Below are 25,638 nucleotides of genomic sequence, written 5' to 3'. Positions count from 1 at the left end.
GCACACTTAAAACTGACTTTATTAAAAATATTGTACTTTGTTACATTCATTAGTTTTCTTTTATGTTTACTTTTCTAGTTCTCTGATGCATAGTGAGATACGACTTCTGGTTGGAAGACTTACATTTGTTACATTTATAAGAGTTCTCTCATGTGTGCCCCCTAATGAACACAAAGGTATGCCTTCCGAGTGACTTACCACTAATTTGTTACATTCACATAGTCTCTCTCTTTTGTGTGTTCTCTAACGCATTTTTAGGATTGATTTCTGCCCTGAAACAATTTCCACATGTTATATTCATAAGGTTTCTCTCCTATGTGTGTTCTCTGATGCACACTGAGGTTCTGACTTCTGTTTGAAAGACTTTCCATACTTGTTACATTCATAAGACTTTTCACCTGTGTGTATTTTATGATGAACATTGAGCCATGCCTTCTGAGTGAAAGACATTCCACATTTGTTACGTTTATAAGGTTTCTGTCTGTTGTGTAGTCTATGATGCAAACTGAGGTATGCCTTCTGGGTCAAAGACTCCACATTTGTTATATTCCTGAATGTTCTCTCCTGTGTATGTTCTCTTGATGCACACTGAGGTGTAACTTCTGTGTGAAAGACATTTCACATTGGTTACATAACATTTCTCACTTACATGGGTTCTCTGATGTAAACTGAGTTGTGTCTTCCAGGTGAAAGACTTTCCACACTTACTACATTCATAAGGTTTCTCACCCATGTGAATTCTCTTATGACTGCTGAGGTATGACTTCTGCTTAAAAGACTTCCCACATTTGTTACATTCATAAGGTTTCTCACCTGTGTGAATTCTCTTATGCCTAAGAAGAGCTGATTGCTGAGTGAAGGACTTTCCACAGGTGTTACATTCATAAGGTTTCTCACCTGTGTGTGTTCTCAGATGAACAGTAACGTCTGCCTTCCGGGTGAAAGACTTTCCACATTTGTTACATCTATAAGGTTTCTCTCCTGTGTGAATTCTCTTATGTGTGCTGAGATCTGACTTCTGGATGAAGGCCTTTCCACATCTGTTACATCCATAAGGTTTCTCACCTGTGTGCATTCTCTTATGCATGATGAGTGATGACTTCTGAGTGAAGGACTTTTCACATTGGTTACATCCATAAGGTTTTTCACCTGTGTGTGTTCTCTGATGAATAGTAAGGCTTGCCTTCCGGGTAAAAGACTTTCCACATCTGTTACAGTTATAAGGTTTCTCTCCTGTGTGGATTCTCTTATGTGTAATGAGTGATGAGTTACGAGTGAAGGACTTTTCACATTTGTTACATTCATAAGGTTTCTCACCTGTGTGAATTCTCTTATGCCGGTGGAGAGGTGACTTCTGCTTGAAAGACCTCCCACATTTGTTACATTCATAAGGTTTCTCTCCTGTATGTGTCACCTGATGACTACTGAGGTGTGACTTCCTGGTGAAAGACTGTCCACATTTGTTACATCCATAAGGTTTCTCTCCTGTGTGAATTCTCTTATGTGTGCTGAGATCTGACTTCTGGATGAAGGCCTTTCCACATCTGTTACACCCATAAGGTTTCTCACCTGTGTGCATTCTCTTATGCATGATGAGTGATGACTTCTGAGTGAAGGACTTTTCACATTGGTTACATCCATAAGGTTTTTCACCTGTGTGTATTCTCAGATGAATAGTAAGGCTTGCCTTCCGGGTAAAAGACTTTCCACATCTGTTACAGTTATAAGGTTTCTCTCCTGTGTGACTTCTCTTATGCCGGTGGAGAGGTGACTTCAGCTTGAAAGACCTCCCACATCTGTTACATTCATAAGGTTTCTCTCCTGTATGTGTTACCTGATGACTACTGAGGTGTGACTTCCTGGTGAAAGACTGTCCACATTTGTCACATTCATAAGTTTTCTCACTTGTGTGAATTCTCTTATGCCTATTGAAAGTCGACTCATTAGTAAAGGACTTAACACATCTGTTACATTTGTTAGGTTTTTCAACTGTGTGTGTTCTCTGATGAACAGTAAGGCTTGCTTTCCTAGTAAAAGACTTCCCACATTTGTTACATTCATAAAGCTGCTCACCACCTATGTGAGCACTCTGATACCTGCTGGGAGCAGACTTCTTGATGAAAGAATTCCTATATTCATCATATTCACAGGTTTTCTCTCCTTTGTGTGTCTGAGACTGGAAAGTCAGGTCTGACTTCTGATAGACAGATTTTGCACATTTGCTGTGCTCACCAGACTTCTCCAGATATTTGCTCTGAAGGTTTATAAGGTGTATATCCTTATTGAAAGACTTGTCACATTCATTACACGTGCAAGGATTCTCTTCTGTGTGCATTTCCTGATGTATAGTAACTGTAGGTTTTAAGTAGACTCTTTTCTCACACTGACTACATTCAGGTATATTGCAGCCTCCCTGAAGCATTTCTTGGCTAATGACAGCAGACTTGTCAGAGCCTTCTCTGAATTCATTATTGTTACAGAACTCTTCCAAGCAAATGCAATTAAGTATGCTCCCTGAGTTTAATATCTTCCTTTCTCCAGTAAATTCAAAATACTGTTGCTCAACTGGATCCTCAGAATGTTCACTAAAATGCTTTGAACATCTGAGAGATTGTTCAACTACGGGAGAGACACGAGGCATATATAAAGCATGCATCTCATCAGGCTCACTATAGATAAGCATTTCTTGACAGTCAAAGAATTTCTCAGTCCTTTTTCCTAAGGAATTCCCATTATTTCCCATCAGCTCTGGCATATGTTTTGAGCTTAAATTAAAATTTGCTACTAATCTAAGTTGTCCTTCCACTGTGTTGTTATTGGTGACTGCTACTTCACACACATATTCATCTGGACTTTCTTGGCATATTTTAATCATGTCATCCATTTTCTGGACATCTAAAATGATTCACAGAAAAAAAAACATGAATGAGACTGAAACATTTCTTAATATAAAGATAACATATTTCCTCCCATTCTAATTACATGACATTTTAAAATACTAGTACTAGGAGGTGATTTATAAGAAATACATGCTTTTTTCCTTAAATACTACAGGTATTTTACAATTCAAAGTAATAGGTATTTTGTTTTGTTAAGATTATAGAGGATTAGTTTTCTTTTATTTTCTTGAAATAATTTATATTTTGTGCTATTAAGTCTCTCAACTCATAAGTTAAAAACAGTATTACTTTCTAGAGTCATTGACCATAAGAGTGTTTTATAGATCTCTTCGCCTTTCACATGAGCAGGAATAGTTCTTTACAGTGAGGATTTATTCCTATGGCTTCTGTTCTAACTTCTCACTAAGAATTACTTTAAGTTTCTATGGGAATATTTAAATCCATTTTTCTCCATTTGGACCAAGTCTCATCCAAATTTCTTTTCTGACACTCCTGCCCTTCAGGACCAGCTCATCACTTCAGTAGCCATCCCTCTAGATTAAAAGCTTTGGTTGCAATTCCCGGTCTTGCCCACCACCACTAATATGCTTTTTTCCTTATCTGAGAAAAATCCTGGCATTTCCCCTTACTTCCTGGTACATGCATACTCCCAAATCTATAGAACATGAAATATGCAGATTTATCATGTTTTTTGTTTTTGTTTTAGAATATTTTCTAGAAAGAAAAAAGAGAATTGCTACCTTTACTTCTACTCCCACACAAAATTCAGTATATCTCTGCATGTTCTTGATTGACATGTCTTTAAGACAAAGTATCACCTAAGTCTTAGACACACACACACACACACACACACACACACACACACACACACACACACACACACACATGACTCAAGAGAATTAGGAACAGTATAGCTTAACACAGACATACAAATGGGGCTGTGGCTCCAATATCACTGGGCAAGATGTATTAACTAACCTCTGAAATTCTCGTTGGGCGCGTTTCCCATCCATGCTTCGTCACCCTGCTCCAGCTTGACAATCAATTTAGGTTTAGGAGCACAGTGCCCTGTTAATAAGAAATAGTGAGAATTATTGCTGTTGCAATAATTGATTTCAGACATCCTGGTACACAAGGTTGACCCTATATCTAGTTTCTCATTTCTCAGTAGTTGCATGGTTGACTTTCCCTAAATAATAGCTTTGGATTTTAAATAACAGCTTTAAACTAGTGATTTCCACATCACAGTTCCAATGGTGACATACATTCTATTCTACATTTTATATCCACCTACAACAATTGTCAAGTTTGAGCAGACAGTCCCTGTGGCATCGAGACTAATTCACCTCTCTACTAAGAACAAAACGCTTGACACTGTGTGTTAATGAAACTTTTGCTCACCAAAGAATACCAGGTTGCTATAGGTCTCCAGCATTACATCCCTATACAGGGTCCTCTGAGCAATGTCCAAGTCCTGCCACTCCTCCCAGCTGAAGTCCACAGCCACATCATCAAATGATACCAGCTTCTGTAATAGCAAATGTCCATCAAGTAATTAGCCCTGAGCCATTAAAAATACCAAGCCTGGAATTTTATTCTTCTCTGTGTATACTTTTGTCTTACAGACAACATTTGGAGCTTTCTCTGTTATCTATAGAGCTTAAGAAAGAAAAATCAAAGCAGAAATATGTGTCTCTAATGAGTTAATAATTTGTCATGACAACACTAAATATAAGTACATATCCAGAACTGTGTTTACCTTATTTTGATAAAGTTCACAATACATCAGGGTAACAATGAGATAAAAATATTTTTCATGCATTTTCATATCCTGCCTCATTGAAAGCCTTTTTAGATCCTTTATTCAGGATATCACAAGGAATACATAACATACTAAGGATAAACCAAAAGCACAATGTCTAGGTAAGTGTTAAAGGGAGTAACAATACTCAAGCAATGAGTTAATGACTGATTTGGCACTTACACCACTTTGTTACCACAATACAAATTTTTCTTATTATATTTCTAAAGACTAAAGTGTGGTCATAGGTAGCCTGATATTTCCTTCCTACAGAAAAATGAACTACTATAAGTGAAAGTATGATGTAAAAAAAAAATCTGTAGCTAAGGTGATTAAGTCTTCAATGAACCACTAACAACTGCATAATGTACCTGTGTTACACTGATACCAGCAAAATATAGACAACTATACTTCAAACTGAAAGGGTAAGATGATGGTGCTACTATAACTTAAGAAAGCTGAATAAACTTGAGCTGGGATGCAGCAAAGGCAAATACATATATCATTGAAGCTGGACAATATTTGGTTGAGTTGGGAAACAATGTCATGTAGAAATTTTTTTACACACAAACAGGCTTCAAAGTTAGTACCTCACCACACAGGTCAGCAAAGAAAAGTCCTTTGTATTTTATAATGAACATACCAGTCCTTATAAGTCTCATCCTACAGAGACTTACTGGGTGGAGAGCTGTAGGTAAAGGACACAAGTATATTAAATATTGATTTTTCCTGTCCTTATACTTATTGATGATTTGAAACTTTTGAGATTGATATTCATATGAACAACAGTAGATAAGGAGAAAGTAAGTCTTTATATGTAAAAGTGTACTTATAATCACCAGGTTGTGGTTTCTTGATTGTATTTCCAGTGGTTTCTTGATTGTATTTCCATTCTCATAGCTCCACATTGTTTATTGAAGTGGTACCACATTGTTTATAGAGTGAACTTCTTTAATTTAGTTATGCTAACTTTCCTAAGCAGATATGTTATTTAGAAGACAACAGAGTCTAAATCTACATTTGGAATAAAAGTATTTACTTTATTGTTACAAAAAAAAAAGAAACTGCTAAGCATGTACTTTTGGGAATGTCATCCACCTCCTTTAATAAAGAACTTAGGTGAGAAGGGAATAAGATGTTTCTTGATCAGAGCTGAGTTTTAATAGTTTCATGGAAGGATGGAAGGCAAATGGATAGAGGTTTAAGGAACATTCCAGATGAAAAAAAAATGTGAAATATGACCACCGCAAGGACAGAGCAAAATAAGAATAAAGAAGGATGCAATCTAAAACATATAGAAGAAAATTTTTAAGTTGGAATAAAATATAATACTAATTTGTTGTGCAGAGGATAAAAGGAGAGGTTTTTTTATTCCCATATTGAACCCCTTTATAAATGAAGAATGGCCAAAAATCCTTCCAATCCAGCCATGCTTCAGAACACCAGAGATGAATGCTTAATAACATACAAAAAGGAAATATATCTGTAAAGTGTTGAAAGAAAATAACCTTTAATTCACAATCTACTGGTCAGAGAAACTCTTCTAAAAATGTGGATTAAAGATATTTTCAGAGACATAATTCATCAATAGTACATCTACACTTAAAGAGTGATGTAAGAAATTATCTTGGTTTAAGAAAATAACAAAAGATGCTAACTTAGATGTACACATAGGATAAAGTGAGTAAAATGGCAAATATGTAGGAAAGCATAAAGAATTCATGTTTTGGGGGAGGCCAGGAATGTTGCCTAGTGGTAGCATGCTCACCTAGCATCCACGAAGCCCTGGGTTTGATTCCTCAGTACCACATACTCAGAAAAAGCCAGAAGTGGCACTGTGGCTCAAGTGGCAGAGCACCAGTCTTGAGCAAAAAGTGTCAAAGGACAGTGCCTAGCCCCTGAGTTCAAGCTCCAGGACTGGGGGAAAAAAAAAGAATATATGCTTCATGTAATTGCTCTAAAATGATTTTTATTTTTCCAAGGAATAATTACATCACCATATCTTGATGCACAATGCATAAAGATTCAATATGTAAACATATAAATGCATTGGATATGGATCAATTAATACTGTACTTTCTTGGCAAAAAGAACCCCAGAATTCAAAGCATTAATTGCATGACAAATATTACAAGTAGAAGAGATTAAGGTTATAAATGAATTACTCCAAGAAGTAAGTATATGATACAATGTCATATGACAATAATATTACACTAAAATATATCCAGCATGTTAACTTCCTCCGTCTTCCATAAGAAAGTATCAGATTGGGTGGGAAATTTATTTTCTTACAGTTCTATAGCACAACAACAAATTTCCTTCAGGTTTTTACGTTTTGTGAAGTTCTGTCCTTCAGCCTGAGGATGGCTTTTGTTCTATACATAAAATCTCTGGTTTCTTCTCTATGAAGAAAACAGTAAAACTACCAGACTACATTAGGGCTCATATATAATAGCCTTTTCAAAGGAATATATTAGGCCTTGCATATATATGTCTCTCAGATTCAACAAACCATAGAACCAAAGTATTTGAAAAAGTATGGGACCAGTTTTTGAAAAGAAATTGTCATTATCCCGTGAACAACGAAGTATAACAAGTACTTAAATAGCATTTAAAAAGTAATAGGAGAGGGCCAGGAGCATGGCCTAGTAGTAAGCATGCATGAAGCCCTGGGTTCGATTCCTCAATATCATATACCCAGAAAAAGCCAGAAGTGGTGCTGTGGCTCAAGTGGTAGAGTGCTAGACTTGACAAAGCCCAAGGACAGTACACAGGCCCTGAATTAAAAGCCCCAGGACTTGCCAAAAAAAAAAAAGCCATAAAATTGTAATTTTTTTCATTCAACATTATTATTACAGAGTTAATACTCCACTTAATAACTAATAGAACAAAAGGACAAAAAGTCAGTAGAAACACATACGTGGATATTATCTTAACCTAACTATTGTTTATAAAGCACTGTCATGTTATAAGACACAAGTTAAAAAAAAAATCTCAGGACAAACCTTGTAGAAATCAGTCTAAGAAATAAAGCTATAAGTTAACATGAAAATTAAATAATAGAGTTCTAATAATCCATGGGTGAAATAAACTCAACAGAGTAATATAGATCTAGAACAAAATGTACTCTAGCACTGGGATTTATAGTAGATTAAAGGTGACCACTCTCTTACTTCACCTTTGAAGTAAAAACTAATGCTTCCATGAAGTTGTGCTGGCCTTGGCTGCTTGCTTAGTGAAGAAAACCTACTAGTTAGAAAAATAATTATAGTTATTAGGAATAAACTATAACAGTTACTTTGAAACATGAAATATGTGAGTTTAGGTTGAATATTAATTTCTCTATAAGCAGTAACACTATCTCTTTTTATTGTAGTACCCAATTAGTGATTAATGTTCTATGTTCAGGTAAGAAAAAAAACAAAATATAGCCAGGAGCTGGTGGCCCACGCCTGTAATCCTAGCTACTCAGGAGGCTAAGATGTGAGGATTGCAGTTCAAAGCCAGCCCAGACACTAAAGTCTGGGAGACTCTTATCTCCAATTAACTGCCAGAAAATGGGAAGTAGTGCTGTGGCTCAAGTGGTAGAGCAATAGCCTTGAACTGAAGAGCGCAGGGACAATGCCCAGGCAGGGAGAAGGAGAGGGAGAGGGAGAGGGAGAGGGAGAAAACAAAATATAGGATAGAGGTGCTTTTGGCTTAAGATTTACCCTATCCTAGCTACCATGGAGGCTGAGGTCTGGAAGCCATCCTGGGCAGACAACTCAAATTAATCAGCTAATAAACAGGTTGGAGGAATGGCTCAAGTGACAGTGAGTGAACAAGCTGACTGACTATGAAGCCTGTGAGTTCAAGTTCTAGTACTAGTACAAGGCATGTTAGAGGCTGAAGTAGTTCTATCACATGAGCTTCTCATTAGAGATCAATTGTAGCTACATATCAAGTCCTCATCTCAGATATAAAGAGGAAAGAAGGTGGCTAGAGGGGAGATAGAAGGAGGTAGGGAAAAGATGGGAGAAAGATTAGAGGAGTAGAAGAAGGGAGAAGAGAGAAAGGGAAAGGAGGAAATGAAAAGAGGAGAGGAGAAAAACTTTATGACATTAGATTTGATGATTACTTCTTGGATATGACACCAAAAGTGCCTGATACAAAACCAAACAAATTAAGGTCCTATGATTAAAACCCTGTGCTTTAATAGACACTACCAACAATGAGGAAAATCTCACAGTAAGAGAGAAAATATTTGCATCCATCTCTAAGTAGATTAATAACTGCAAATAATTAGGAAATATAACACAACATCTTATAATTAACCCCCACATACAAAAACTGATTTTATTTGTTTAAATTACATTTTTATTTGCTCAATACATCAAATAGGATGCAATCACTCTCATGACAAATACACAGAAATATGCAGCTTAACATAAAAACAATAATTTAGTTTCAATGAAGGGAAATCTAATCTCTGTCATGTTATAGCAACATATTCCCAAGAATCTCTTCTTTAATTAATTATACATTTCTAATAAAATAAGGGTAATGGATTAAGTGGAAATCAGCTTGCCATTTTTCCTTAAAAATAAAACTCCAATGCTATTAACCCATGGCAGTTAAAACTCTAACTGCATTTACAAATAAGCACAAAAAGAGATGAAGCAGTTAGTAATCTATTTCATATGAGCAATCCAGAGAAAAATAGTTACTACAAATAGAGTGGGCAAACTGTCTAATGACTGACCCATCTACAAGACAGTGTACTAAATTTCAGTGTCAAATTGTGCTACATGTTTATCACCAGTATCTCCAATTAACTGCCAGAAAATGGGAAGTAGTGCTGTGGCTCAAGTGGTAGATGCCAAGATAGATAACAATCTATAACAGAAGCACAAATATTACTGCTGTCTTTTTTGTTTGGCTTTAAATACACACACACACACACACACACACACACACACACACACACACACACGCCAGGTATATATCCATACACAAGGACCGTTTCCTCAGAAGGAAATTTACAAGAAATAGTCTGTGGTATTACTGGTAATATGAAGCTATCCACAGGTGCTGGGTCAAAATTAAGAACAGAATATTTTAAAATGTCATCTAATTTCATAATAGCAGCCTGGTTCCCACAACGGTAACAGTATTTGGGTGCACACTAAGAATGACAACCATACTCTAATCATGGCACTAACTGTATCTCTCCTTTACAAGCTGATGAGAGAAACCAGTATGAGTTGGATGGCACTGTTAAAGATTTCAGAAAGGTCTAGTCCAAATGTATAGCCAGCACCATGTGGTGAAATTATCAACCAAGATGGAGTAGGACTTTTTGATAATGATCCAGAGCTTTTATACAATCTCTAGTGTATCTTTGGATGGAGGGAGGCCACTATGGAAGCAGAGCAGAATATCTGTCCATCTACTATTGCTATAAGTGGAAGATAACCAAAAGATCAGCTAAATATGTCCAGATATTGGCATATCCATACTTCTCTAGACATTCAGGCTTTCATGATATGGAACCTTTATGCTATAAGAAGAATCTCCCAGAGTAATAACCTCTGCCTATATTATCACCCATGAATACATAGTTTGTATCTGGTGATTTTCTATAGATTCTAAAGAGCTCCATAAGGAATTGGCTATGTACAATTCTACAAAGAGATAAATATGGGACAACAAACTTCTCTCACATTTGATTCTTTTGCTAAAATGTCCTTAGACTTTTTGCAGTGTCCACATTTAGTTCTCATTGAGCTGTTTTCACTAGTTTAGCTGCTTGACCCAATGGGTCCAACTCCTTGGTGAATGCCTTGTACAACACTACAAACTTCTTCTTGTTACTACTACAAACTTCTCACCGCTGGTCCCCATGGATTTTAGCTCCCCTCCGTCCCCCACCCCCAGGCCCAGCAGTGGACATAGCCAGCCAACTTCCCAGGAGGAGACCAAGCTTAGTTGCAAGTCCTTGTGGTGCTCAAGCCCAATGGGTGGCTGCAGGAACTTGCCTATAAGAGCATCCTCGAGGTAGGCTGTGAGCTCCAGGTTTCAAACACTAGAGGTGGGTGAGCAATACCACAAAATGTGGGAGAACAGTGTGACCTCTCAGGGCAGCTCCCCCAATGATGTCTAGCCACCTCTACCACCACTGCTGGCCAGCTTACTTCTCCAGGCCCTCAAAATTTGATTTTCATATGGAAAAAAGTTGAAGAAATTCATCTAAAAGGAATATAGACAAATGGTTGTTTAACATAAAAAGAAGTCTAGTATCAATAGTTATGACAAAAATTCAAGCCAGGTAGCTCATGCCTGAATCCTAGCTACTCAGGAGGCTGAGATCTGAGGATCATGGTTCAAAGCCAGCCCAGGCACAAAAGTCTATGAGACTCTTATCTCTAATTAACCACCAGAAAACTGGAAGTGGCACTGTAGCTCCAAATGGTAGTGTTCACTTGAGCTGAAGGACTCAGGGACATTGCCCAGGTCCAGAATTCAAGCCCCATGACTCTCACTCTCTCTCTCTCTCTCTCTCTCTCTCTCTCTCTCTCTCTCTCTCTCTCTCTCTCTCTCTCTCACACACACACACACACACACACACACACACACACAAATAAAAATGAAATACCTACTTTATACCCCTCATTATGGAAATAATTTGAAAAACAAAAACCAAAATTCCTGAAAAATCTAATAAATGCCAGGAAGACATGGGAAAAAAAATGAACCTTGGTACATTTCTGGCATGAATGCAAGACAATCAGAGATGGTATGGAGAAACCTAAAAAGAACTACATACAGAATTACATAGAATTACATATGGTGCAGCACTCCTATTTATGGATTTGTACCCAACAGAAGAGAAAACATGGACTAAAACAAGTATTTGGGGAATCATTTTACAACACTCACTGTAACCAAAACATAAAAACATGTAGACCAATGGGTAAATGCATTAAAAAGAAAATTCTAATACATATTACAACAGGGACAAACCTTGCACACAGTAAGCTAAATAAAATACGCCAGTTTCAAAGGAACAGCCATGGTATAATTTCCCTTACTGAGCTTCCAAGGATCATCAAACCAATAGAGCCAAAATGAGTGATGGTTCCAGAGACTGTGATAGAGAGGAACAGAAGCTGCATATTTAATGATTATATAGCTTCATACATGGAAGATGAAAAATGCTCTAGATGGATGGAAGAGATAGCAAGACCTGTCTTCAAAGAGAATATGGGGGGCTAGGAGTTTGGCCTAGTAGGTAGAGTGCATTGACTAACATGCATGAACACCCGGGTTCAGTTCCTCAGTACCATAGAAAAGTTGGAAGTGGTGCTGTGGCTCAAATGACAGAGTGTAAGCCTTGGGGAAAAAGCCCAAGGACAGTGCTCAGGACCCAGCGCTGGCAAATAAAAAAAAAAAAAAAAGAATATGGAAAAATCAATTTTGGGGCCCTGTGAATTTTATCAGAGATACGGGTGACATATGTACCTACTTTGCCTATTGATTTTAATTAGTTGCAATAACAAATTAAACGTGCTTGAAAACATGTTAAAACAGTTTCTAGCTGGAAACAACAAATAGCATTACTAAAAAACACACAGATAGAGAAAAGACACAAATTATAATCTGTTCATGTGGCCTTTACAGCATTATATCTGCTATTCCAATGTCATACACTTATTCCTCAATGATTTCTCCAAGTAGATTCCAAAGGATGTACTGCCATAAATGCTGGCCTAGAAGCAAATTTCTAAGAGATCAAATTTTATTACTGAGCAGATGTCTGTCAAGTATAAAAATGTTTCAAGGGGCTAGGAGTGTAGCCTAGTGGTAGAGGCATGCCTAGCATACATGAAGACCGAGGGTTCAATTCCTTGGTACCACATACATAGAAAAGGCCAGAAGGGGTGCTGTGGCTCAAATGATAGAGCTCTATCCTTGAGAAAACCTGACAGTGCTCAGGCCCCAGTATTCAAGCCCTAGGACTGGCAAAAAAAAAAGAAAGACTCAAATATAAAAGACCTAGTCATTGTATTTTTTTCATTAAAATCAGTTTTTATCTTATACTGGCAATCAATCAAATATTCAAGTGGAGTCAGATGTACAAAATTGCACTCCTCATCAAATGAGATTAGATCAGAGATAAATTACAGAATCTGAATCTTTCTTTTTTTTTTTTTTTTGCTGTATATCATCAGTGGAAACTTGTAATTTTCCTATATGGGAAAACAAAAATATCAATTCTGAAGGCCACCTCAACAAAGGAAAATTGGTCTGGATAGTTCCAGGACAGAGCCTTTGTAAAAAAGGTAAAGTGGGAGATATAGGGAGGGAAAGAGGGACGGAAAGAAAAAACAGATACAAAGAAAGAGCAACAGAGAAGAAAGCTAATAGCCAGATGCCAAAGGCTTACAGCTATAATGGTAGCTAGTCAAGAGGCTGATACCCGAGGATCATGGATGGAAGGCAGCCTGGGCAGGAAAATATGTGAGACTGTCATCTTACTTAAAACACTCAGAAAAGGCCAGAAGTCGGCTGTGGCTTAAGTGGTAGAGTATTAGCCTTGTGCAGAGGGAGCTCAGCATTGCCCAGGTGCTGAATTCAAGTCCTAGAACTGGCAGAAATAAAAAGAAAGCTATTGGGCATAAGAGCAAAACACAAAATAAAAGAGCTGGGTGCTGGTGGCTCACACCTATAATCCTAGCTACTCAGAAGGCTGAGAAATGAGGATCGCATTTCAAACCCAACCTATGCACAAAAGTCCATGAGACACTTATCTCCAATTAACCACCAGAAAACCTGAAGTGGCCATTTGCCTCAAGTGGTGGAGCAGTTGCCTTGAGCCGAAAAGCTCAGAGACAGAGCCCCAGTCCAGAGTGCAAGCCCCATGACCAACAACAACAAAAAAAAACAAAAAAAAAAAAAAAAAAGAAATAAAGAGAGAAAAGGGAGAGAAAAGAGAACAACAATAGAGAAAAAATTATGGGAAGACACCTTTGAAAAAAAAATACAACTCTGCTGTCACTCCTCTAGAACATTTAAGGTGTTTGTGACCACATTATTTTCGCAATTCCAGTAAGACTACATTAATATAGTTTAATGTTGCTAATAAAGATGTACCTTCTGGTCACCGAAGAGATCAGAACAGAAATCCAACACTTTATGAAATTTAACAGTAAGGAGCACACAAAATACCAACTCCTTTGGGACACAGCAAAGGCAGTACTCAGAGGAAAATTTATACTGCTGAGTACCTACAACAACAAGTTGGAAAAATTGCAAACCAACAAGTTAATGTCTCACCTTAAGCTCCTGGAAAAAGAGCAACAAACCAACCCTAATCCCAATAGAAGAAAGCAAATTATTAAAATCAAAGCAGAATTAAATGATTTGGAATCCAAAAAAACTATAGAAAGAATCAACAAAACAAGGAGTTGGTTCTTTGAAAGAATTAACAAAATTGACAAGCCCTTAGCAAATCTTACCAAAAAAAGAAGAGAGCATATCGAAATAAACAAAATCGCAGATGAAAATGGAAATATCACGACAGAAATTACCAAGATCCAGAATATCATGAGGGAATACTTGTCAAACCTTTATGCCAACAAATTTGAGAATCCAGATGAAATGGATGAATTCCTAGCCAATATTAACATACCCACACTGAACCAAGAAGAACTAACCCAACTCAACAGGCCTATCTCAAGCTCTGAAATAGAAATGGCAATTAGAGAACTTCCACCTAAGAAAAGCCCAGGGCCAGATGGATTCACAGCTGAATTCTATAAGGTCTTCAAAGCAGAGCTCACACCAATACTCCTCAAGCTCTTCAACGAAATTGAAAATGAAGGTTCCTTACCAAACTCATTCTATGAAGCCAGTATAACCCTCATCCCCAAACCAGACAGAGATTCATCAAAGAAAGAGAACTATAGACCTATTTCTTTGATGAACATTGATGCAAAACTTCTCAACAAAATACTGGCCAACCGTCTACAACAACTCATCAAAAAAATTATGCACTATGATCAAACTGGATTCATCACAGGGAGGCAAAGCTGGTACAACATACACAAATCAATTAATATAATTCAACACATCAACAGGAGCAAGGACAAAAGTCACATGATTGTCTCAATAGACGCGGAAAAGGCATTTGACAAGATCCAACACCCCTTTATGTTAAAAGCTCTGGAGAAACTAGGAATCCATGAACATTCTTCAATGTAATAAAGGCTGTGTATGAGAAGCCCACTGCTAGTATTACACTTAATGGTGAAAATCTAAAGCCATTCTCTCTAAAATCAGACAAGGATGCCCACTCTCTCCACTACTCTTTAACATAGTACTAGAATTCCTAGCCAGTGCAATAAGGCAAGAAGCAAGCATAAAGGGGATCCAAGTAGGGAAAGAGGAAATAAAATTATCCTTCTTTGCAGATGACATGATTCTGTATTTAAAGAATCCTATAGACTCTACTCCCAAGCTCCTTGGGCTGATTCAAAACTTTGGAAGAGTAGCAGGCTATAAAATCAACCCTCAAAAATCAACTGCCTTCCTTTACGCCAACAGTGAGAGGAACCAGGCAATAATCAGGAAAGAAACTCCTTTCACAATAGCCTCAAAGAAAATAAAGTACCTAGGAATTAGCTTAAGCAAGAATGTAAAGGACCTTTTTGATGAAAACTTTAAAACCCTAAAAAAGGAAATTAAAGCAGAACTAAGGAAATGGAAAAACCTCCCATGCTCCTGGATTGGAAGAATCAACATTGTGAAAATGACAATATTGCCAAGGGCTATCTACAAATTCAACGCAATACCCATCAATATCCCAATGTCATTCTTTAAAGAAATAGAAGAGGCAATCCAAAATTTCATATGGAATAATAAAAGACCCCGTATAGCAAAACACTTCTTAGCAGAAAGAACAGTGCTGGAGGAATTTCAATTCGAAACTTTAGACTCTATTACAGGGCTGTAATTCCCAAAACAGCTTGGTACTGGCACAGGAACAGGCCTGAAGACAATGGAATAGAACTGAGGACCCAGATATTAAACCACAGACCTATGGCCACCTAATCTTTGACAAGGGAGCAAAAAAAATAGAATGGAAGAAAGATAGCCTCTTCAACAAGTTGTGCTGGCAGAACTGGTTAAGGACCTGCAGAAAACTAAAGTTGGATCCTTCTTTGTCACCTTGCACTAGAATTAACTCCAAATGGATCAAAGACCTGGAAGTAAAAGCTGACACACTGAAAACTTTACAGGAAGGAATAGGAGATACACTAGGCCTCCTTGGCACAGATGGAAACTTTCTTAATAAGGACCAAGAACCACAACAAATCAGAGAAAGGCTGGATAAGTGGGACTGCATTAAACTGCAGAGCTTTTGTATGCCAAAGGACATAGCCAGTAAATTAATTAGGAAGCCTACAGAGTGGGAGAAGATCTTCACCAACCAAACAACGGACAAAGGCCTCATATCTAAAATATATCAACAACTCAAAAAATTGAATCACTCCAAAACTAATTTCCAAAGTAAGAACCATCCCATTAAAAGATGGGCCAAAGACTTAAAGAGAGTCTTCTCTGAGGAAGAAATAAAAATGGCCTATAGAGACATGAAGAAATGCTCAACATCTCTGGTCATAAAAGAAATGCAAATCAAAACAACTCTAAGATTCCACCTCACTCCAGTTAGAATGGCCAGGATCAGAAAAACGAAGAATAACAGATGCTGGAGGGGATGTGGCCAAGAGGGATCACTACTGCACTGTTGGTGGGAGTGCAGACTCGTTCAACCACTATGGAAAGCAATGTGGCAGTCCTCAAAGCGCTAAACATAGAACTCCCCTATGACCCAGCAATTCCACTACTTGGTATTTACCCAACCATCCAGAAACAAGGGCATACTAAATCCACTAGCACAACAATGTTCATTGCAGAACTATTCACCATGGCAAAGATATGGAACCAACCTAGATGTCCCTCAGTTGATGAGTGGATCAACAAGTTGTGGTATTTGTACACAATGGAATATTATGCTGCTGTTAGAAAGAATGACATCGCCCCATTTGTTAGGAAATGGAAAGACTTAGAAAAAATCCTATTAAGTGAAGTAAGCCAGACTCAAAGGAACTTAGGCTCAATGGTTTCCCTCATTCGTCATAATCAGTAGAAACCTTGGGCTCTACTAGCAGAGATCTGCAATAGAGCAAAATCTTGATATATAAGGCCATATAGTATGAAGGTAATTGAAAGGACCTCCAGGACATTGAAACAAAAGCCATATAACGAATGATTGTTGTCCTTAATGTACTATATTGTCTCTCATCTCCTTTGCTGTCCCTTGGTTATCTCATATTGTTATAGTATCTCACTTTGTTATCTGATATATTGAATTTATTTGTATTTGGATATTTGAAATTTGATAGGGAAGGGGGGGAAACCAAGACGGGTGGAGGGTGTGGGGTTGGAGGGAAATGGGTACCAAGACATGTGAAAGGGTATCAATGTATGTGAATTAATGCACCTTCTATCTGGCCAATATCATGTAACCCTTTTACTCATTACAATAAAAAAAATAAATAAATAAAGATGTACCTTCTGACCAGTTGTCAGTGAACCTTCACCTTCTACAGTCACCTTTCCGGTGTCATTAAGCCATATAACAAGTAGACTACCTTTTCTCACATCAGAAAAACTAGAAGTAAATTGAAACAAATCTGTACTCAACTTAGAACATAAGATTTTATAATCTGCTAGCCATCTTTATCTTATTTATGAACATTTTTCTGAAGCTGAATCTCCTTTTCCATTTTAAATCTTAAGCCCATAAATTGGAATATAAAGCAAAGTGAGAAATAAAAAGCAACTCACCAGCGATCCACTCATTCTTTTTTGCTGATGACAATCAATAGAAGATTCAGGAAGCATAGCTGGAAAAAAGTCAAATGAGGTAGTCAGGAAAGAACCAGTGTGACTTTGTCCCAAATTTTCCTGCTCAAAATATTATACAGAGGCTGGAAAAAAATAAAACCTTATGGGAGAAAAAGTTCTATAAATCAAGTAGAGCATTAAACTCTTTGTTAAAGATGTATCCACAACCCATTAGATCATAGATATTATAAAAGCAATTAATTTCTAGGTAAATATATATATATATACATACAGAATTCATAAACTACTGTTCTCACACAAAATAACTGAACAACTGAAACAAAAAAGACATTATATCTTAACTAAAATTATTTATTACTGACACACAGGAATATACGAACTGTTAATTCAAAGGTATCATAGGATTACACTTCCAATATGCCTCATTTAATTACATATTAAAAGACTATGGAAAGCATGCATTTTATAACTCAGTATTTTTCACCCAAAGTTATACAGGAAAAATGAATACAATATACAATTCCAATAGTGGTTCTTAAATTTATCCAAATACTCAGAATACCCTTGTGAAATGATCTGCAATTTGTTGTTTAATTTGCTTTGGCCAATGGGACATCAGTAAAGACTCAAGAAGTCCTTACACAGTCATACAAAGAATCGAGTATCTTGCTGAAGATATGGGGCCTAATAATAAGGCATAAAAAAAACTGGTCATAGAAATGACACAATCTAAACCAACCATCCTCAGCCAAGAAGCCAGATGATTAAAGCCTCTTATGTTACATCAACAATACTAACACAAAATATCAAGCCAATCCTCAAATGGAAATCCCCAAAACTTAAAACAAATGACTGATTTACCAGTACATGCTGGTTGGTTTACTACATAGGAAATGCTATTATCTACAGCTCTTTTATTTTTTTTTACACTATTATGTAGGATAGAAACTTTTAAAATAACATGAACTTCACAGAGATGCACAAAAAATGAAAATCTACTTTGTATATCTCAGTGAGGTCTTTGTGAAAGTAAAGGCAATATGAGTTATTTAAACAAAATGTTTACACATTGATATTGAGCTTTTCTACATCTTATTTAAAAAAAATGAATTTATCAGAGGATAAGTATCCATATTCACAATGCTTGAGACCAGGAGTGTTATAAATTTCAGTGAGGGACACTGCCTTTTTGTTTTGTAACTTGGACGATCTTCAGACACCTCAGTGACTGATAGTTTCCTATTGAGATCATTTTATTAGAAATATAATCTGCACTTAAATGAGGGCACTGTAGCTGGGCTCTGATGGCTCCAGCCTGTAATCCAAGCTACTCAGAAGTTCCAGATCTGAAGATTTCAGAATGAAGCAAACTGAGGCAGGAACATCTGGAAAACAGGTATCTTCAATCAACTTCCAAAAATAGCTGGAAGTGGAGCTGTGGCTCAAGTGGTAGAACATTAGCCTTGAACAAAAGAAGCTCCTGGGAAGTACATAATACTTGAGTTCAAGAATCATGACTAGCACACACAATAAAAGGTGCATTTAAATTCTATCTTATCAGTTGTTTGGAAGCCCAAGTATAGGTAGGGTCTTTCATTTTAAGTAATGTAAAATAGACTCAGTATTATAGTACAGAATTGGCATTTTTTTAAGAACAAATAAAGTATAGAATATCTTTGTTAGCACAAAAGCCATAGGAATTGCTGAGGATAAAAACAGGGTCAATATGTTTCTAATAAGATATTTTAAAGCAATGTTTATACTTCGCTGATTTCAAATACCAAAAAGAATTTCCCAAGTGAAATAATACTTCTTTGAGCAGACTATGACAAAATGGGTAACAAGAGGCAAAAGTTCAGGATCTGTAATATATACAACTCATACTGCCTTAAGTAAGGTGCATCACCTTAAGTTTCCTTTGTAATTTTTCTCAAAGAGCCAAAGGTCCCTGACCTTTCAGTTCCTGAACTGCCAGGAAGAAGGAATACATCAGTGCTACTATCAGCACAGCCACAGATGGGACATTTAGATAGGATAAGTTTGAGATATCACATACTAGAAATAATAGCGGGAAGAAGATGAATACATGAGAATATAATTATGGCATTAGGACTTAGGCATTCAGTAGTAATAATTATCCCTTCACGCAAAGCCACAGCCTCAGTCCCCACTAATAAATAGGCTCTGGCTTATTTTCAGTGCAATTTATGTACTCTCCTAAAAGTTGGTCTAAACCTTCCAACAGTACCAAGTGATTGAGTGTTGGAGGAACGATTATCACGTAATCTTTTAATCTGGAAAGTAGAACCAATTATTGTGTAAGCCAAGGAAAGCTAAATAATAAATAGATAGATAGATAGATAAAGCTTTGCCTTCCTGAGTTTTTTGCCTCCGCTCTTTAGGGTTTGTCAGAGTTTTCAAGGTCTGCTCTTTTAGGAGGGAGATCCCTATTGGGAAGGTGCCCTCCTTCAAGCGCTGCTAAGCATTCATTCCTAAAAATACAAGGTCGTCACAGAGTACTCCAAGAGCCCACGTGGAATTATCTTTAGGTCAAGAACGAACACGTGTAAACTCCAGCCAGGAGCGCTAAGAAGGCAGGAGCAGAGCAGAGACACCTTTAGGACAGCCAACAGGGAACTACAACATAAAACTGCAATAAACCCAGACTTAAGGCAGGCACACACTTCACAATTTCACTACAACTGCTACTGCACTTGTCTTAGAGCGGGACAGAGTGAATGCAGACTCTCCGTCTTGGAGTACAGCACACAGTTTACCGCCCTCCTGGTCTGGAGAACCAGCCAACCTGCTCTCGGAGCTTTGGGCGTCAGCTTTTGGCATCCGGAGCCACAGGGACGAATCGCAGAACAAACTCATCAACCCCACACTGGAGGAACACGCGGAGAGCAGACTCCCGTCGGGAGCCCAGCTTGCCTTTCTTACCTGATATCCGTCAAGTTACAGCCCCCAAGGTCCACTGGAGAGAGGCTGAGACCGGCCTTGGGCCTCGCAAACGGTACTGCACAGATCTTGGAGCAGCCAGGCGAAGGGGCAGAAACCGGAATTTACAGACGGAAAAAATACCAATAGTGGGCGGGGAGACGCATGCGCAGAAGCCACCTTAAAAACCCGAACTTCCGGAGGGTCTGTGATGAAAAGAACTACATTTCCCACAATGCACCGCGCCGTCCTGGAGCCTGTGAGCTTGTTTCCGAAGTTGGACCAGTGGCAGGCACTAGGTTTTAGGGGTGCAGGGGCGCTTGTGCATTCTCCCTGCTGCCAGAGCTAAGGTGGATTGCTTCTTGGACACCCTGCTTTTGAATGCTTATTTCTAATAAGGTAACTGAAGGTATGAGAGTACATTGTTTTTATTCTCATCTTTTTTAACAAATTCATTCTGAGTTATGTTTCTGTTTTGTCCTCAATTTTCGAATACAGTGTCTCCCTTTTCACTTAAAACAAAACAAAACAAAAACAAAAAAGAAACAAAAAAAAAACTGTTCTCATAGCCAGGCACGCGGTGGCTCACGCCTGTAATCCTAGCTACTCGGGAGCCTGAGATCTGAGGATCACGATTCACAATTCAGATCCAGCTTGGCACTAAAGACTGTGAGACTCTTATCTCCAGTTAATCTCCAGAAAACGGGAAGTGGGGCTGTCGCTCCAGGGTACTGCACTAGCCTTGACCTGAAGAGCTCAGGGACAACATCCAGGCTCCTGGGTAGGGCGGTAGTGTAAGAGCTCAGGGACAGTCCCCAAGCCCAGAGTTCAAGCTCCAAAACCCACCAAAAAAAAAAAAGAAAAGAAAAGAAAATAGCGCGTTTGGTATATTAAATGAAGTAAGCAGACCCAAAGGAACGCAGACTACATAGTTTCCCTCATTTGTAATAATTAGTACACATCTAGGACTCTCCTAGCACAGGATCACAATAAGTCAGAAGCTATGTACACATGGTCATATAGGATGAGACTAAACAAAGGGAACTCTAGGATATGGAAAGAAGAGGTTTATCTTTGTGGTGGTTGCTCTTAATGTACTGTTACTTTTTTTCTCTTTTTTCCCCCTTATGGTTAATCTCATGTGGCTACTGTATCTGACTTTGTTACCTGGCATGTTGTATATATGTTTATTTGTTTAGTTGAAAAAGGGAAGGCAAGGGGGAAACAAGATGATTGGGAGAGTTGGGGGGAGGAAAAGAGGGACAAAAACATGAGCAAGGGTATCAATGTGTAAGAAATGATGTACCCACTACCTGATGAATGTAACTGTAACCCCTCAATATTAAAAAAAATAGCGTGATTGTTAGGAAGATATGAAGCATAATTCTTGTGTCAATTTAGACTTCTAAAGCAATCTAATAATTATTTTTCCAGAAACCCTCAACTTCCATCTATGAAATCTTAAGGTTATTTCTTTGTTTCTAAGATAAAGCTGAATTTGGCCTTTCCTTTAAGAGCTTGCCTGCCTGCCTTTTTCTTCCTTCCTTTCCTCTCTCCCTCCCTCCCTCCCTCTCTCCCTCCTTCCCTTCTTTCCTTTCTCTCATCTTTCTTTTCTTTTCTTTGCTGTTGGTCCAATGGCTTAAACTCAGATCCTGGGTGCTGTTTGTGAGTGTGTGCAGTGCTCTGCTTCCCTTTACTTTAATAATTTCCATACAGAGGTTTCTTCAAGTATGGCACACCACCTCCATTGCTCTTCAAAGATATGGTGGTTTGGGGTGATCTAGGTGAATGTGGATGTGGGTAGAGAAGTGTTTAGGATAGATCTATGAAGACATGAGACATGAAGCCTTGCCCCAAACAAATCTATTTTTGTTTTGCCATGTTGTGTACCCTACCTTGGCTTAAATTCCTACATTTTCTCTGATCCTAAAAGTTCCTCTCGGTAACTCAAGGCTACATATCTAGGGGACCTCAGGCTTGTCCTCCCATGCCTTCATCCATTATTAGTGTAAATAAAACATTTTAAATGTTGCAGTATAACAACTGGACAGGACTTATTTCTCGTTACTTAAAGACTATTTTATTTAAAATTCCTACAGAGCTGTTGTTCCAAGGGCCCAGTCTGAGCATGCTTCTGCTGTATCTCTATTGCCTTCACGACCTTGAGAAGTTCCACTAATGCTAGCTAATTGTTGTCTTGTTTCTGAGAGGAAAGCAAGAGCCTGGGAAGATGAGAGGTAACTGTTACTTGTTGGCTTTTTATAAATACTGGATGCATTGTGCCCTATGTGATTTCATAGACCCTACAACCACCAACAACAACCTACTGTTGCCCATGTTGATACTTCATGCACCAACTGGGAAGTGTAGGTCTGAATCACTCCAGGAATGAGTTTTAAGAGAACATTCCACATCTTGGATCTTCACAAGCCTACGCAGGTATATTAGTTATCTTTTAATACTTTAAGGTAAGCCTCTAGCCTGTTCTTTAAATTTATTGTTCTGACCTCTAGGCACAGTGATATGTTTTGGCATGTAGTGATATATTTATCCATATTAGTTGATTAAATATCTGAAAAAATATTGCTGCCGTGGACTTATGGGGTCTAATGGAAATAGATACAGGCAGAACTGGAAGATTTCTTACTGTTCTGTCCATTAAGCAGTTCAAGGTAATTTGCTGCTATCTGGCAGGTGCTACTTTCTGATTCTGATATGCTACATTAAGTGTTTGGCCTTCCAGAGGGCACAATCACAATGTCCTTAGATAGAAAAAGGCATAAGGACAAACAGACCAAGCTTTTTCTGTTCTACTCTTTTGCTAGCAGCATTAAATATTCCATTTTAATGCACTGGATATTAAATTTCCATTCCATGTATCTTAAGTGATTTATCCACACCAGAGCAGTCAGAATATATTTTTAATTTTATTTTTATTATAAAGGTATTATACAAAGGGATTACAGTTATATAAGTAATGTAATGAATATATTCCTTGTCAAACATTGTTACCCCTTCCCTTGTTTTTTGCCACTTTCCCTGTCCCCCAGACTGCCCTCTCCCCCCCCGAATAGTAAAGTTCATTTCCAACATAGTGCCTGTGAATATCACTGTTGCATTGGCCCTCTCACCATTCCGTGATTCCCCTTTCCCCAAATCAAATAAACATACATGCAAGACACAAGGTACCAAAATCAAAACAGCAACAAGGGGGGATAAAACAAATAGGGAAACAAAAACAAAAAAAGGGGGGGGAAGGGGCTCGGAGCCTGGCCTAGCAATAACGTGCTGCGTAGCATGCACAAAGACCCAGGTTCAATCCCTCAGTACTATATACATAGAAAAAGCCAAAAGTGGTGCTGTGACTCAAGTGGTAGAGCTCTAACCTTGAGAAAGCCCAAGGACAGTGCTCAGGCCCTAAGTTTAAGCTCCCAAACTGGCCAAAAGAAGAAGAAGAAAAAAAGAAATATAATAACTCCACACAGTACATTAAAAAACAAAAATACCTCTTGTTTCTATATCTTGAAGTTCACTTTGATTATCATCATTTTACATGGTCATATGTACGTAAGTATTAAGCTCTTATGATCCTCTGCTAGGATTGTAGATAGCTTTTGGCAGTATTGCCATTTTCATGATGTTAATCCTCATGTACATGGGAGGGTTTTTTTCCACTTCCTTTATTCTGCTTTAATTTTCTTTTTCAAGTTTTTAAAGTTTGCATTATAAAGTTACTTCACTTCTTTAAGTTAATTCCTAGGTATTTTTTTGAGGCTATTACAAAAGGAGTTGCATTTCTGATTTCAACCTTGCTCATTGTTGGCATACAGAAAAGCGACTAATTTTTATAGGTTAATTTTTTACCCTGCTGCTTTGCCAGAGTTTTGGATTGGCTCAAGTAACTTGGGAGAGGAGTTGATGGGGTTCTTTAAATATAGGATCATGTCATCTGCAAAGAGGGAAAGCTTTATTTCTTCTTTCTCAGTTTGGATCCCCTTTATGCTTGTCTCTTGCTTATTGCTCTGGCTAGGATTTCTAATGCTAAATGAAGAGGAATAGAGAGAGCATTTATAATTATGGAGGAAATTATTTTAACTTTTCACCGTAAGTATAATGCTAGTTATAACATATACAGTTTTATTATAATGAGAAATGTTTCATGGATTTCCTAGTTTTTCCAGAGTTTTCATCATGAAGAGGTGTTGGATCTTGTCAAATTCTTTTACCAGCCAGAATATTTCTACAGAATATTTCAACTTCCTCCACCTGCTTTTTGATAAATGATGGATTTTTTTCTTCCCACTGCATCTACAAGTTTTGAATCAATGAATGAGTGTACTATTATCCTCCAATTAATTAAGCTTATCCTCTAATTAAGCTTATGCCTTTTAGGTGACGTCATGGGTTTAATCATTATTGGCTTATTCCCTTTGCTGTAGATACTATGTTATTTACTAGTCAAGTTGCCAAAACTATGCCTAATGACTCCATTTTGATATTACATCCAGAGGCAGTTAACCTAGACCAGAGTGGTTTCTGATGAATGCTGTGTTGTGGCCATGGATTTTTTTCCTTTGGGTCTGACCAGCTTCTTCAATGTGCCCTGATCTCTCAAATGGAGTGGTATTTGAGGACCACTTTGGACCTGGACAGAACAAGGTGAGATGATCTTGACTTTTAATTGATATGGTGTTTTGATCTTGACTTTATACTTTCTTCTTCCAAAACATGAAGGTCTCAAATCTAGAAGAGCTCAGGCTCATCTTCTGTCTGTGTGCACTGTTGGCATTATCAAAGTGTCCCTTCCTCTGCTTCAGCTGGGCAGCTTGCCACCTCTACACCTGAACCTTTTCAGCAATCTCTCTGTACTTATTTTCTTGCCTTAGTTTCCTACTACTTTAGGTAATGGAGTGTGGGATGTAGCTCAGTGGTAGAACACATACTCAGCATGCCAGGAAACCTGAGTTTAATCAGCATCACTACAAACAAAGGTGGTTTTTAAAATAGAAGGAAAAGTTTTAAGGTGCTCCTGTGACCTAACTCTAGGTATCCATCCATTCTCTGTGTTTTCCTTGTTAAGTAGAC

The 25,638-nt window shown here is 37.8% G+C and overlaps 1 protein-coding gene and 2 pseudogenes across 4 annotated transcripts in view; 1 reads left to right on the top strand and 2 right to left on the bottom strand.

Annotated features, from left to right (window-relative positions):
• Window positions 1-352: 352 nt before the first annotated feature.
• Window positions 353-20,043, bottom strand: LOC150045775 (uncharacterized). Of its 3 annotated transcripts, XM_090319754.1 has the most exons (5): window positions 19,520-20,043; window positions 17,593-17,651; window positions 4,302-4,428; window positions 3,879-3,968; window positions 353-2,895 (listed from the first exon to the last, which is right to left on the bottom strand). In XM_090319754.1, exons 2-5 carry the CDS (start codon window positions 17,647-17,649, stop codon window positions 494-496), a joined length of 2,676 nt encoding a protein of 891 aa, XP_090175880.1. In that variant the 5' UTR covers window positions 17,650-17,651; window positions 19,520-20,043; the 3' UTR covers window positions 353-493. The 3 variants fall into 3 exon arrangements, with proteins under 3 accessions (XP_090175880.1, XP_090175879.1, XP_090175881.1); XM_090319753.1 differs by lacking the exon at window positions 19,520-20,043 and having other exon boundaries at window positions 17,593-17,656; XM_090319755.1 differs by lacking the exons at window positions 4,302-4,428; window positions 19,520-20,043 and having other exon boundaries at window positions 17,593-17,672.
• Window positions 9,720-10,342, bottom strand: LOC150045776 (serine/threonine-protein phosphatase 2A catalytic subunit beta isoform pseudogene; annotated as a pseudogene).
• A 524-nt stretch (window positions 20,044-20,567) lies between the features above and the next one.
• Window positions 20,568-25,638, top strand: part of LOC150045774 (ubiquitin-conjugating enzyme E2 L3 pseudogene) — a 35,949-nt pseudogene continuing 30,878 nt past the window's right edge. Inside the window, exons 1-3 of the transcript XR_016532881.1 lie at window positions 20,568-20,629; window positions 22,653-22,992; window positions 25,062-25,212. The product of XR_016532881.1 is annotated as a ubiquitin-conjugating enzyme E2 L3 pseudogene (transcript). The remainder of the gene's footprint in view (window positions 20,630-22,652; window positions 22,993-25,061; window positions 25,213-25,638) is intronic.

Source organism: Megascapheus bottae, chromosome 27 (assembly GCF_031878675.1).
Source record: "Megascapheus bottae isolate mThoBot1 chromosome 27, mThoBot2.hap1, whole genome shotgun sequence".
NCBI lineage: Eukaryota > Metazoa > Chordata > Mammalia > Rodentia > Geomyidae > Megascapheus > Megascapheus bottae.
Note: the sequence above shows the minus strand (reverse complement) of the source record. Positions and strands in the feature narration are given on the sequence as shown.